Raw genomic sequence first — 13,966 nt, 5'->3', positions numbered from 1 at the left:
TTTTTAAAGTAAAAAAGCTAGGTTTTTTTCGTACGCGACTCTTGGTAGCATTTATCAGTCAGTATCGCTCACATCAGGTGTCCACAAAATAAGAAAATAATGATTTATAAAAAGCTGTGCTAAATAGAGACCCCTTTTGAGTTTATTTTCAGCGAATCCCGGCTGCCACAGGATTGCCTAAATTGATTTGCATTCGAGAACTTTCGCAGCCACGCTTTCTATTTAGTTTCAGTCTCAATATTACAACTGCTAACTCACTGCCAGCTCTGCACCTTACGACATGGAAGAGAACGCGCCGTTGAGCTTGCCCCCTGCACAACAAAATGATCAGGAGAACCTAACAGTGGGTGGGTCTTTCGTACAGCCCGCTGGTCCAGCTCGAAAGAACTTTACGACAGCCGATGATCTGATTTTACTGCGCGCTGTCAACACGATCAAGCCGTGGGAATCCGCGAAAGGTACAGCGAACGGTATAATGAAAAGCTTTGACAAGATTGCAGACATCTGCAATGAAACGGCTGGTTTCGTGCGAGACAAGCAAGGCCCAGCGCTGCGTACGCGCTTTGATAAGCTTATTCGTCAGCATCGCGACGCACAAGTAGTTTCAAGGAGGTCGTCTGGAACGACGGAAGAGTACAACGAGAGAGACGTGCTCTTGCAAGACATTGTCACCCGTATGGACGACTGGAAGGAGCGTCAAGATAGCGAAAAGCAGCTCCAGCGTGCCAAAGATAATGGCATTGAGGCGTCGGGTGTCTTAATGCGTCGATTGGCAATGGGAGAGCTGGTGGAAGAGCTGCAATCCGACACAAATTCCAACAGTGATGAAGGCAACGAGGGACAAGACGAAGGTGCAAATGCAGGCACTTCCTTATGAGGTAGTCAGAAGCGTGGGAACAGGGCTAGCAGCGGTCGCGCTACCAAAGTGGGAAAGATAGAGCTAGTAGCAGCCGTGACTGATGCTATCGCGATTGCAATCACCGAGATGAATAAGGGGAACCCTGAGAAGTATGTGTATCTTAATAGTCGCTTACAATTCGAGAAGGACGAGGCCAAAAGAATGAGAGAGCACGAGTTAAAACTGGAACAGCAGCGTCAAGAAGCTGAGCGCGCACGTGATGAGCGTATGCAAGCTGCTGAACGTGACCGCGAGAAGTTTATGTTGCAGCTACTGGAAATAGCTCTCGGACGTGCAAAAGACAAACAGTAACGGATTATAAACAAACGACACGTTTTGTCATTCTTAATTTGCGTTAAGATAGCTGTCTACTGATGGTGGAAGTAAATTAAAGTATATAGATATCTGGTTTCCTGTTGGTTGAAGACATGCATGAAGGTTAGATAGTAGCACTCCAACAACGAAAAGCTTTCCAACCGCGGTCTGTCGGGTTCGCAGCTTTTTATCCCAATTCAGGAATGACCATAGCATCTTGACACGCCCGAATCCCCACTCTACGGCCTCGCGAACACTGCTCATACGCGAATTGGAAAGTTTTATAGCTCCATTTGATCCAGGATTTTCGAATGGACAGCAAACGTACTGACTGCAGCCATACGCCGGATCTCCGTAAATTACTTTTCCATTGAAAAGCATGGATTCATTATTTTTAAAGACATTACAAAATACCACTCATGCTTAACATCGTCGAATCATGCCGCCTGCCTTCCACGGGACCGAATATGCTGACAATTATTCCATCTGGAGCTGTAACTGCTTGCCAGTTGAAGCAGTGGCGTCTCGGATGACCATTATACAGGGATCTTTGTAGGTTCTCGTATGGTGACGTCGGATTCCTACGAGCGCTTGGTCTGGATACATACTCCTTAGTTCCATCCACAAAACCCCAGCAACGTGCTAACGGGGAGCACTTGGCTCTAATTGCGTCGCAATACCTCTCAATACGGGCTGCAACAATACCATGGTTGAAATACAGGAGAGCCTTGTATTTGTTGTACAACGTATCCGCTAAGTGGCGACAGACGCGCGTGTACGCCCCAGGTGATCTGCCGAACTCATTAGCTACTGTATACAGCATCGATGGCTCCTTCAGCCTTCTGCACAGCATAGCAAGCGCTTCAACGGTCGGAACAGCGTCACGCTCTGGGGTAATAATGACTGGTTTCGGTAAATGCATTTTGGTCGCTAGCAATTGTAGCTGAGGCATCGTAAAATTAAAGCGTGTCCGTGCCGTCACGTCGTCCATGGAGGGGTCGAAGTGGTTGCTTGTGTTGATCCGAGGAGGTGGGTCTCGAAGACGGAAGCAATGACTGGCGATGAGGAAGTGCATTGTGCGCAGGAAGCGCTTCCGATTACCCCGTGCAGCAAGCAACAAACAGCTAATGATGACACGTGCTTGCTCCGCTGTGAGCTTCGGTGCTATGAAGACCATTGACGAGGTTGGATGGTGCTAGCTGTGAAGACGAAAGTGAGCTCAAATCCGAGTTGAGCAAACCGGCCAGTTAGCTCAAACGCAATTCTGTTTGAGTATCGTGTTTGAGAGGCTCACCCTAGAAACTCAAAAGAAGACTGAAACTCAACAAAAAACAGGTTGCGAAAGGTCTCTAATGAATACTACTGTAGTACTTCGCATTTAGAGAGCATAAAATTGTGAATAGGAAGACAAAATACGCGCTGTCTGGTTGACCTTTTCAAGAAGATGGGTGTCTCCTATTAGGTTTATTACTGCTGGAGCCACTGTACTCGAACTACATTTTCACGCCGCACACTTGGCGAGCACAGTGACTTGGAAGTTATGAAAATGTGTCTGCAAGGTCTTCGGCCACGGTTTGCAGTCAATGTGAGCTTCTCGGTACTTAATTACATCTGCTACAGACATGGAGTGTTGTCTCCGCCCATAGACGCTCTAGATCGTCTTCAAGGTGATGCTGTCACTACCATCGTCTTCGAGCATCGTCCAGCATTTGAGATGCCTTCAGCTATCCGTCGATTCCCAAATTTACTGGGAATAAATCTCTGGAATGTCTCGATCATAAAATGAGATGCAGACGTTGCGTGAACGCCAACCTTCATCCAAAAACGTTCTATCTTATCATGGCGTACACGAATATGATTGAGATGCCTCGAGGTCTTCTAAGCCACTACTCCACGACTTGGAGATATCGAAATTTCAATTTTCAACCTTGAAAGTGTTCCGGACGAGGTGGTAGATGCGTGGTCGAACGTTCGACTCGTTCATCTGGATCATGCGCCGCTCAAAGAGCTCCCAACTGCGTTATTTAAGATTCCGTCGCTGTCAGTGTCTTTACTGGACGAATATATGGAGATCTGCGATCAAGAAGCTCTCATCTTGGACAAGAGACAACTTATTTGTCAACTATCTGATTGTATCATACGGAGTTGGCGGAATTGCCTTCGTGGGCCCATGGAGCTGGTCAGTGGGTTAATTTGGGTGGCTGTCCAATCTGCAATGACACGGAAGCAACTCTACCGGAAATTGCAGATTGTACCGACTCGAAAAATAGGGCGAAAAATTATTCTTAAATATTTGAGAAGCGTTCGGCAAAGCGATAAACAGTTTTCGTCTTTATAGTTGTAACGTGTATTGTAATACCCGCATGTCTAAACTTTAATACCCACAGTTTCCTTGAAAGCCTGTAAGTTCCGATTTCTCAGGTTCGGTCTGGAGTTCCGGCTTCTGATAATGACGCGCCTGGTTCTCGCGGTTTTATCGCTTCATAATAATTCTAAGAGCCCTGGCACGCTTAATATTTGCTCCAGCTGGGATCCAGAAGATCGTAGAAATGAGGAGCGAAGAAGGCTGCAGGTTTTGAGCTAAAATCAACTGATAAGGTGGCTGTAGAAACATAAGAATCTTATTTTTCACGAACTACATGTAGACGGCAACGAAGTAGCTCCTTGACACCAAATGTCAATCATTTTCTACTCGATCTCTCGAAGCGGGGCTACCAATGCTAGCGGGTATCTACCGTCACTTATCGGGTTCCACCCCCGATCGGCACAGTCTCCAATATCTGGAATCACCGCTTCTGTATCGTTGCATACTGGAGATCCACCAAGATTCATCCACTGTCCGACCCCATCGACCCACGCTGGTAACGTCTTCAGTTCGGTATGATCGACCGCTAAATAGTTAATGAGAAGTCCGTCTTTGATCGAGGATGGGAGCTCTTTGATCGGGTTGTATGAAAACGCGATCTCCAGGTATTCGTCAAGCAGAGAGACAGTCGTGAAGAGATCATCCGGGATGGAGTGCAAACCATCATCGATCAAAGATACAGAGAGTGACGGGATCTTAAAGAGCGCAGTCGGGAATTCCTTCAGTGGAGCGTGTTCCAGATACACCAGTCTAACGTTGGACCATGCGTCTGCCAGCTCGTCTGGAACAAACGTTAGATTGGTGATAGAAATTTCGATATCTCCTAGCAGAGGTGGCAACGGAGCCGTCAGCACACCTCGAGGCAACTCTGTCATATTCGTGTAAACCATGATCAGAAAAATCATTTCTGGGTGCAGATCAGCGTTCAACGCAGCTTCCTCGCCCCAATTTACAATTGACACATTCCATAGTTCCAGTCCCAGAAGATTCCGGAACCTGCGGATAGATGGAGGCATCTCGAATTCGGGACAATGTTCAAAGATGACAGCCATCACTGCGTCACTTTGCAGATGATCGAGTTGGTCACTAGCAGGCGTGAGGACCCCTTGCTTGTAGCAGTTGAACTTTAGAACGGAGCAACTCACGTTGACAGCAAACCACGGCCGGAGTCCTTGTAGACACATTTTCATGGTACTCGTATCCGCGGTTTTGGCCAAGTGGGCAGCACGAAGATGTAGCCCAAGAACAACAGCCCCTGCAGTCAGGAAGCCAAGAGGAACTACGATATGCCTCATCAGACGAAGACCAGCTACGTGACGTTGGGTACTCTGCTTGTTGACATTGATCGCTTTAAACTCTTGCGGTCTATCAGCAGGCGACGACTTCACCCTCTTGACCTTCTGCGGAGGATACAGTTCGAGAAGGAGACTGATGCTCGTCATTCCAAGCAGAATGCTAAGATGTGGTACAAGTTTCGTGACACCATCGATAAAGCTGAGCGCAAATAGTGCTTGGTTCTCTCGAATGAGATTCGGAAAGGACACGTCGCCGTAGAGAATGTCGTATGGAAATCCATACCAGGAAGCATTGAACACTTGAGCATAGGGCACGAAGACAGTGAGCGGTAGAACTAGACACGCAAATGCCGTTAGCAACGCGTCTATAGACACACATACAACACGCTCTCGAATTGCGATATCTGCATAGCCGGCAGTACGCGTTGACGTTCGACTCTTGGGTTGTGACTCCGAAGCAAGCATGAGATGGTCAAGTAATGGTGTAACCCAACAGTTCGTCACCACCATACCTGCATATGCGTGATTGATCCACACTCGACCGATCAGTGTACTGTAGTGATAGCATTGTATAATTTGAGCACCAACCTCCACAGCTTTACGCGTCACGAAGACTAACGCAAAATGATTTCCCTCGACACTCAACACGTTCTGCACCGAAGCCGTGGCAGAACTAATCGCAACGATGGAATTCCTTGACCAAGAAGTCCGTGGCGCGATAGATTGATCTCTCTTAGTCTTCTTAAGCCTTTGAACCCTCCGTACCACGCTATTGACAATAGCAGTACGAGGAAATACAGCGGGGGCTCGAGATTTGATCGACCATAGCAAATGAAGAACCAATTGTAGTCCATGCAAAGCTCCCAAGATGCCCACAAGCATACCGAACAAGCGAAAGTAGCGATGTTCCGGTAACGTTAGAAGGTTGGTGTAGTAGGCCATAAGAGGGTTTTCCATGAAAAAGTAGAGTAGTGCCATTGCAAAGAGGTAGGATGCACATAGACCGTGTAGCGCTAACACCAGAAACCACACCATCACAAACTCAACAGTCGACAACGGGTCGGTTGAGTAGGTAGATTTGGATGTTGGTGAATGCTGAGAATCAGTCGAATTGGGCGGAACTATGCTGAAGAAGCCGTCACCCTTAGCAGCGACCACCATACTGGACAAGCCGGATTTAATGAAGAGGTACTGGAAAATGAGACGTAGTTGGACAGCCAAACCGGAACAACAAACAAGAATATTAATAGAAAACAACAAACACCATTGTGAATGTCCTTCACCAACGCAGTAGGGGTACCTACTGGTCGTTCTGGTACGCTGTATTTTTACCTCCTTGCTACAAGTAATTTACAAAATGCAATTTGCCGTTCTGAGTATTTCTTACGGGTGTTAGTTGGGTTAACTTTTTCATGGGTAGTATTCGCACATGACCTCGATTTGTTCTTTTAGCGTTGTCGATCTTTCTGTTGATGTGCAGCATCCCTCGAATTTCTCCTTTGAGCGAGACAAGTACTTCAATGACCAAACTGGCGGTTTGCGTATTAGTTATAATTACCGCTGTAAGTGCCGATAACGTGCTCACAGGGTACTAACTAGTTTACAAAAAGAGGTGCATATCATGCACCTCTATTACATATATACATGTAATATCCGCTGGGCCATCTGAATTTAGACTTAAATAAATTATCCGACCTAAACCTGAATACGATCCGAGAAAAAAATCTACCGATAGTTGTATCTTTCGACGATGCGTTTGTGCAATTCGCAAAAATACGAAACACATTACCCTCTTATCTGTTCTTACTAAGATTAATGCCTTCGATAAGAGGCACTCGGTTTATAGTTAAATTAGGTGTCCGACTACTTTCCTCGTGCTGCTATGGCTACTCGCTTAGTCAGGATAGTCGAGTCGAGCGTTTAAAGTGGCCAACATAGGTCAACCTGTCGCGCCACGGAGCAGACAGACGCAGGGTCAAACGTCAGACTGGTGTATCTGGAACACGCTCCACTGAAGGAATTCCCGACTAAGCTCTTTAAGATCCCGTCACTCTCTCTATCTTTGATCGAAGATTGTCTGCACTCCATTCCGGATGATCTCTTCGCGACTGTCTCTCTGCCTGACGAATACCTGGAGATTGCGTTTTCATACAACCCGATCAAAGAACTCACATTCTCGATCAAAGACGGATTTCCCGTTAAGTATTTGGCGGTTGATCATACCGAACTGAAGACATTACCAGCGTGGATGGAGCTCGGTGGAACTCCAGTATGCAACGATACAGAAGTGGTGATTCCGGAAATTAGAGACTGAGTCGATTGCCGTGGATATTGGTCGACATGTCGAGTAGACGAGGATCTCACTGAACAAAACAACTGAAGTGATAATTGCAATTAGATGGTACCAAATTTAGTATGGAAGTGTGTTTTGTTGTCTTAACTGTTGGTCTACTGGTAGTTTTGGTTGTTGTGACGATGAGTTGAGTACTCATTGTTTCTGTACTTGTTGTTTCTATTCTCGTTGTTTCTGTTCTCGTTGCTTCTGTACTCGTTGTTTCTGTACTCGTTGTTTCTGTTGGCGGAGTTCTGGTAGTTTCGGTTGTTGTTTCTACTAGCAGAGTACTGGTTGTTCCAATTGTTGCCTCTGTTTGCAGAGTTTTGGTAGTTTCGATTGTTGTATCGACTTGCCGAGTTGCGATATCGTTGATTCCACGAGTAATTCACATCGTAGTTGCCGAATTCGCGCTGCTGCTGTTCGAACTTGGCTGCAGATTCCGCGAGTATCCGCTGTCGCATCACCTCGGTAGCGTGTCGATCTGCAGCCTGCCTCGCCTTCGCGTCTCGGTATTCCTGCTGGAAGTTGGAAGTCATTATACTTATTACGACGTCGAATCCCCATAAAGCAAGAAGCGTCATCACTATGAGTATCCAGCGACGCGCAGACATCGTTGTCATCTTCGCTTCCGTCGCTAAGAAATAAAACTGACGCTGCTGTCTGAAAGGACTCACCATAGCTACTTTTAGCAAAACTCCTTTTCACTATTAAAATAAAATGTAGCGGGGGCGCTGTAGGTTTCCAACTACTCGAAAGCAATGCTTTAATGTGCGAGGATGAAGCTGGCAACTAGGACACTCTGTATCATTAGCCACAAAATATAGAAATGAGGCAAAAATCCGTCGAACAGACTCCATTTAATTAGGTCATTAGACGCGCTCTTCCCAGCAGTTCGTACCTGCATGAGAGTGAGCATTGAGAGATGGTTTTAAGTAGTAAAAGTCTACTAGAATTAACTGGACTTAGCAGCCTCCTCGACCTTCTCGGGGTCGTACGTGAACTTGCGGTAGAACTGTACGAGGCCCGTGCCGGCCATGAAGACGTTCACGGCGAAGAGGTTCCAGTTCTTGGGGGTAATTACCATACTATAGCGAGACCAGATCACGCCCGTGCCAGTGACTGCCGTCTGTTGAGCCACCGAAATGGTCTCAGGCGAGCGACGCATGTCGGCGACGTTGGCCAGCGAGATGGCCCACTTGATGGTAGGCGCCCAGAAGTGAACAGTGAAGGGACCCGCCGGGTGGCTCACCATGGCCGTGAGCTTAGGGCTGTTGGCCACGATCTGCTGCTCAAGGACCTTCTGTTGGATGCGGGGGACGATGGACGGCAGCATCTTGGACGACGAAGATGAGGTCTTGCGGGTCTGATGAGGGGCTAAATTGTGTGTGAACTGCTTGGAGTTACTCATTTTCTAGCCGCAAGGTATATGTATATTTTACGAAAAGTAGACATTATTTTAGCTTAGACCAATGAAAAACGGTATTTGAATTGAATTGGTTTATGCTTTTAAAATATTTACAGATAGCCGCAAGCTGAAGTTAGCTTCGGATTCGACAACGGGAGTCGGTTATTAATACGATGTTTGTATACAGACGCCACTCGAATGACGACTTAAAAACGCGAAGAGTTTTTCGGACAGTGCACAGTACCTCTTCAACTATGTAGTATTATCTATTCCAGCTGTATGCCTCGCACTCAGCGCAGCGGTCACGCGTACGTGTACACGCGCCGTACTTATTCTTTGTTCCATTTGAATTGCAACCGTGAGCTTTAAAGCGGCTTCAGTCCACGTCAACTCAGCAATCATTCCACTAGTACTACTCCACAACGACTCAGCTCTGGTTCGTGTCAATGATATTCAGGTCACCAGTTAAATAGATAGCTCAGAAGCCGCGAGCAAATGTCCTGTCGACGTCGTGGAGGCAGCATGATGTCGGTGTCGATGGGGTCAACCTCCAGGTTTCTAGATCCCAGACTCTGACGGGCCTGGGCGCCAAAGTAGCTGGACACGGGCGTCTCGTCGAGTGCGTTAGCATCCCGGTCGGACGGATAACATTTCTTGACTCCGATCATGATGTTGTTCGCCAGCGTGCGTCCGTCGTAGCTGAGCGCCTTCTCGGCCTGCAGTCTCGTGTGATAGCGCAGTTGCAACCAGTTTCCTCCACTGCTACTCGAGTAGTTGACAACTTCGCCCACGGACTGGAATTGGTGAAGGATAAAAGATTTAGCGCTCGACGGGAAGCCAAACACTGTGACCCAGTACTGTTTGTCCTGTCCCCACTCGTCGCTGTGAATGTTCGGGTAGTTCGAGACTCTAGCGGCCATGGCAGTACGTCGTGCAGCCGCAGCAGCCGCCGCTTCGTCATCATCCACGCTGTGCGATCCTGCTGCAAAGCCCACGGGGTCTAGTAGCGACATTGTAGGCGGGGGCGGCACGTCTTCGTCTTGACCCTCAGCAGCCGAAGAAGACACGTTTTTGCGTCTACGGGTGCCCAGACCATCCTGGTAGTTGCCATCGTAGCTGAAGGGCGAGTCGTCCGGGATCTCTACGCCCTGTTGTTTTTTGCGGGTCATGGATAAGCTCTCGGCGAAGGTGAGTCGAGGTTTTCCCTTGGAATACAATATATCAGCCTCAGAGCGAGTACGAGGGGCGCTTTCCTTGGACTTGTCTGCCTTGGGAGTGGATTGGAACGCCGTCAGGAACGACGGGAAGTACTCGTCATCTTGTGCGGCCAGGGGACGGCTAAGACGAGGAGCCACAGACAGAATGGTGAGCACTCAATGTGTGTTACGAGGTGTGCATATACAGGGGTAGGAAAAGGCTGCCAGAGAGCCTTGCGTACCTTGCGGACGCCATTTTGGATAGGAGGTTACGCGCTCGATCGATGTACTCCACTGAAGTGGAGGAATCGGTTTTGTCGGGGCTTCAGACTTCCTCACTTAAGTATACAAATGTGTGGGCCACGTTATGTGGTGTGCGTTGATGCTGTTCGTGTTGAATTGACAGTGTCAATTTGCAACTCACAATGCCGTTAAAGCAGCAGCGTCACTTTGAGCGCATTCTGCATCGCAATTGCTATTAATACGTGTGCGTAGTACTACGCTGGTAGTTCGCAAGAGGTTCTTGTTGAAGTGTTCGAAATAAATTAATGAGGCTGCATTTCCTCGACACTTTCATGATGGCAAGCAGCCATACATTTCCTACGTAATAACAGATTCCTTTCCGCAGGTGTCGCGCAGAGCTGCTCCAACACTGTGTCCGGCTTAAAAAAAACTTTGATGCATTGTGCTGCAGTATTCATGTTTTCGGGTCCACGGCAAGTGTGAAACTCCCTAACACAGTACGCAGTTCAGGCTACATGTACAATAATTGTCTGTCAACTTGACACATTAAGAGTACAGTGTCAAGCACTCTCAATGAAACAACGCTCTGCTTTCCGGGCCGAGCGCACTTCAACTCAAATGTCACTTGCGCATCTCTAGCAGGTTTTCATTCCTCTCGTGCCACTCAGATACAGGTATGCACTGCTCAATCTCACCCCGCACGAAAGTCTGCCGCAATCCATTTCCTCGCAGAAATACGCGAGCTCAGCTAACCATACATTGCCTCCATGCGATCCTGCCTTTAACGTTTATAGCGACTGTGCATTCAGCAGAGGCACGGATAGCTCCCATGAAAGCGGTGGCAAAAGTGCCGGCGGCAGCGCTGGTCTCGGAAACGCAACCTCGACCAAAATCTCACTTAGCACCCTTATTATAGCGGCCGAGGGCGTAGCTGGTTCCCATTCCTCGCCCAAAGTCACCCGAACTTAATCACCGGATAAGCTGTCCAATGGTGTGTTTAACTTCCTCTCAGCTAGTGCAACCGGCGCCGCCAATGGATGCGCGCCGATCTGCCCTCACCACCAAAACGGAATAAAACACCTCCTGAAGTGCAGAGCCGTGCGACTGAGCCATCAATAGCGACGCAAAAGCGTCATCGTATCGACCACGATCACGGGGGAAAGCGAAGCACAATACTTCCCGAAATGTTAAGGACCACAGCAGCGCCGATAGAAGACTGCATCATAGTTTCCAATGTCTAGCCCGGAGACTTTTCTGGAATGGTGGCTGCTACATTGCATGCGACTCAGAATGACAGTCACCGTTCCAGAAGATACTTGGAATAATAGTCGTTGATTGGCTGCAATAGGACGGCAGTTTCGGTCGTTTCATGTCCCCACGTTATGTTTAAAACAGCGATAGAACCTCGAAGCCAAGGTTTTTCCAGATGATTTAAACAGCCTAAACATACCTGGCCCTCATGACCGCAGCTCTGGCGACGCACTTTGAAAAAGACCGTCAGAAGCACCACCAGAACAGCTCCACCCCACACACACATCTAGAACAATGGTTAACGTTGCCGGCGGAAAGGGAGACGCTGCTAAGGGCGCCAAGATCTTCAAGACCAAGTGCGCTCAGTGCCACACCACTAACGCTGGTGGCGCTCACAAGCAGGGCCCCAACCTTGCTGGTATGATCAACCGCCAGTCCGGCCAGGCTGAGAACTACTCGTACTCGGCTGCCAACAAGAACTCGGGTGTCGTTTGGACTGACGAGACCCTGTTCGAGTACCTCCTTGCTCCCAAGAAGTACATCAAGGGTACCAAGATGGTGTTCGCCGGCCTGAAGAAGCCGCAGGAGCGTCGCGACCTGATCGCTTACCTGATGGAGGCTACCAACGAGTAAGCTTACAAATGGGAAGACAAGAGGTGCGCTTCGTCGGTTGCAGAGTCCTCGCAGATGCCAGGATGATTATGTTCGCTGAGCCACGCAGTGGCTAGTTGAAAAATGCTGAAGGGAAGCTGAAACCTATAGCATTGTGCGGCTGCGACCTGCTTGCGACTCTTGTGTCACTCTAGATTATATTTTAAACATTGAAAAGAGATCTTCTTCGCAATTTAGCTCCAAGTTCCGATGTTTCGCTCTACAGGCAGTCGAGGAAGCTGGAGAATATGCGACGTGTACACTGCCACGTTGTCCCAGAATTGGCTCCGAAAAACTCTTTGTCAATCAACAATTGTACCAAGTGTTTTTTCACGGGATCATTCCGATGTGGAAAGCAGCTTCGTCGAGTTGCCGCGTCCGATACGGTCCGTATTACGGACGGTCGCGCAAATAATCCCGCCATGTGTTTCAAACCTGTCAATAATGCGGAGAGCAGCCCCACCGTAATAGCGGCAATTGAAATGGCTAGTGCAATGAAATACATGCAATCCACCAGTAAGTAAAGAGAATTTGTGAAAGAAGGCAAACTGCTTTTAGGTGAAATTTCCTGCGTGAGTTGGTGCTGCTTGTGAATCCACTCGTACTCGCCGAACTTGGTGTCAAACGGTTCCTGCTGCAGCCGTCGCAACTTCGTTGTAAAGCGCAGGCCAATCTCTTGTATTATTAGACGCGCCTTCTTCTTGATGCCGAACGTGTAGCAGTGATGTCGTACGAAGATAAACTCGCGCTGGTGGCAAACTTACCGTAAAACACGGATCCAATGCTACACACGGATCGAGTGCAACAAAAGAGTAAAAATGCAGATCACATGATGTGCAAAAACAAAAAGGCGAATCTTTAAAGGTTTCACCCCTCCTACTTAGTATATCCATTTTATTCTTCTTGATCTACTTCTAGAATCCGTGCTTCTTCTTCTGCATAAGTTGGTGCTCTGAAGCGGTCTCCTATATCTCGAGGCCCAGTAGGTAGTATCCCGCTCTTGGCGAAGCCCCCCACCCTTCTGCTACAAAACGCGAAATATGTAAGAAGCTGTGCTTGAAGCCCACAAAACGCGAAATAAGTAAGAAGCTGTGAAATTTAAGAAACAAGTTCTATTTTAAAATACCGCGGTATTAAAACTGGTAGTGCTACGCGAGTACAGTCCTTGGTCCAGAAAATAATTACATGTAACAGATAGGTTTTTCTATGTAAAACCTCGCATGTGTGATTGGTCAATGTCCATTCTGAGATGGGCACGATCGGTTGAAATGAGTTCGTATGAGGATTTGTATGCACACAGTCATTGACGCGAAAATGGATTCGATTGCTTTATTGATATACCATAGATTAAGCTCAGTTTGCGCTTTTTCTAGTATAATTCTGATTATTCTTGACGTCAAAGCGAAAAAAGCTCCATCCTCCGTAAAGTGATAGTTCAAAAGGTCAGGCATTGGAGCTACCAAAACCTACACAAACTCGATTTTTGCGTCTGACAAAGCCGTGACGTATTTGTTGTCACAAATCGGTAGTAAAATGTTGAGGCGTTTTTCTCGTCTCCACAAAATGTGTCGACGCAAAATCGTTCGTACCTCATTTCTGGTACAGCTATCGGTATCCAGTCAAGCCCACTTCTAGTTTTGCTTTGGGACACAACAGCTCACACAATGAGCCGCCGTACTGCTGGAAGAGGACGGGGCTTCACTACGCCTCAGGTTGAACGTACGTAGTGCGTCACAAATTGGATCTCATGATTGATTTTAACGCTGCTTTCACTATTGCAGGCCTCTTATCTCTCGTCGAGCAGATTCTCCCTCTCGGATCGGCTCAATGGGATGATGTCCACTACGCATACAATCGGAACCTGCCTGCTGAGTGGCCGCAGCGCGACTCAGAGTCGTTACGTCGCAAGTTCTACGCGTTGAAGAATGCTAAAAAGCCAACAGGTGAGTGAGGCCTGTGTGTGCTGTAATACCATCATTCATCTTTATACGTATACTATGCTATTTAGGGGA

At 47.8% G+C, this 13,966-nt stretch overlaps 5 protein-coding genes across 5 annotated transcripts; 2 read left to right on the top strand and 3 right to left on the bottom strand.

Moving 5' to 3' along the window:
* Positions 1-280: 280 nt before the first annotated feature.
* On the top strand, positions 281-1,210 carry PITG_12686 (uncharacterized protein; the record flags this gene model as incomplete). Its single annotated transcript, XM_002900053.1, has 3 exons — positions 281-458; positions 501-851; positions 1,068-1,210. 3 exons carry the CDS (start codon positions 281-283, stop codon positions 1,208-1,210), a joined length of 672 nt encoding a protein of 223 aa, XP_002900099.1.
* Positions 1,211-3,901: 2,691 nt separating this feature from the next.
* PITG_12685 (uncharacterized protein) lies at positions 3,902-5,851 on the bottom strand (the record flags this gene model as incomplete). The annotated part of the gene is made up of 1 exon (XM_002900052.1): positions 3,902-5,851. One exon carries the CDS (start codon positions 5,849-5,851, stop codon positions 3,902-3,904), a length of 1,950 nt encoding a protein of 649 aa, XP_002900098.1.
* A 2,309-nt stretch (positions 5,852-8,160) lies between these two features.
* Positions 8,161-8,616, bottom strand: PITG_12684 (CSH; the record flags this gene model as incomplete). Its single annotated transcript, XM_002900051.1, has 1 exon — positions 8,161-8,616. The coding sequence occupies one exon, from the start codon at positions 8,614-8,616 to the stop codon at positions 8,161-8,163; it is 456 nt and encodes a 151-aa protein (XP_002900097.1).
* A 455-nt stretch (positions 8,617-9,071) lies between these two features.
* PITG_12683 (uncharacterized protein) lies at positions 9,072-10,065 on the bottom strand (the record flags this gene model as incomplete). The annotated part of the gene is made up of 2 exons (XM_002900050.1): positions 9,072-9,951; positions 10,052-10,065. 2 exons carry the CDS (start codon positions 10,063-10,065, stop codon positions 9,072-9,074), a joined length of 894 nt encoding a protein of 297 aa, XP_002900096.1.
* A 1,480-nt stretch (positions 10,066-11,545) lies between these two features.
* On the top strand, positions 11,546-12,151 carry PITG_12682 (cytochrome c; the record flags this gene model as incomplete). Its single annotated transcript, XM_002900049.1, has 1 exon — positions 11,546-12,151. One exon carries the CDS (start codon positions 11,598-11,600, stop codon positions 11,934-11,936), a length of 339 nt encoding a protein of 112 aa, XP_002900095.1.
* Between the last annotated feature and the right edge of the window lie 1,815 nt (positions 12,152-13,966).

This window comes from Phytophthora infestans, genomic scaffold (assembly GCF_000142945.1).
Source record: "Phytophthora infestans T30-4 supercont1.27 genomic scaffold, whole genome shotgun sequence".
In the NCBI taxonomy this organism is placed as follows: domain Eukaryota; phylum Oomycota; class Peronosporomycetes; order Peronosporales; family Peronosporaceae; genus Phytophthora; species Phytophthora infestans.
The sequence above is the reverse complement of the archived record's forward strand: the minus strand, read 5'-3'. Positions and strand labels throughout refer to the sequence as shown.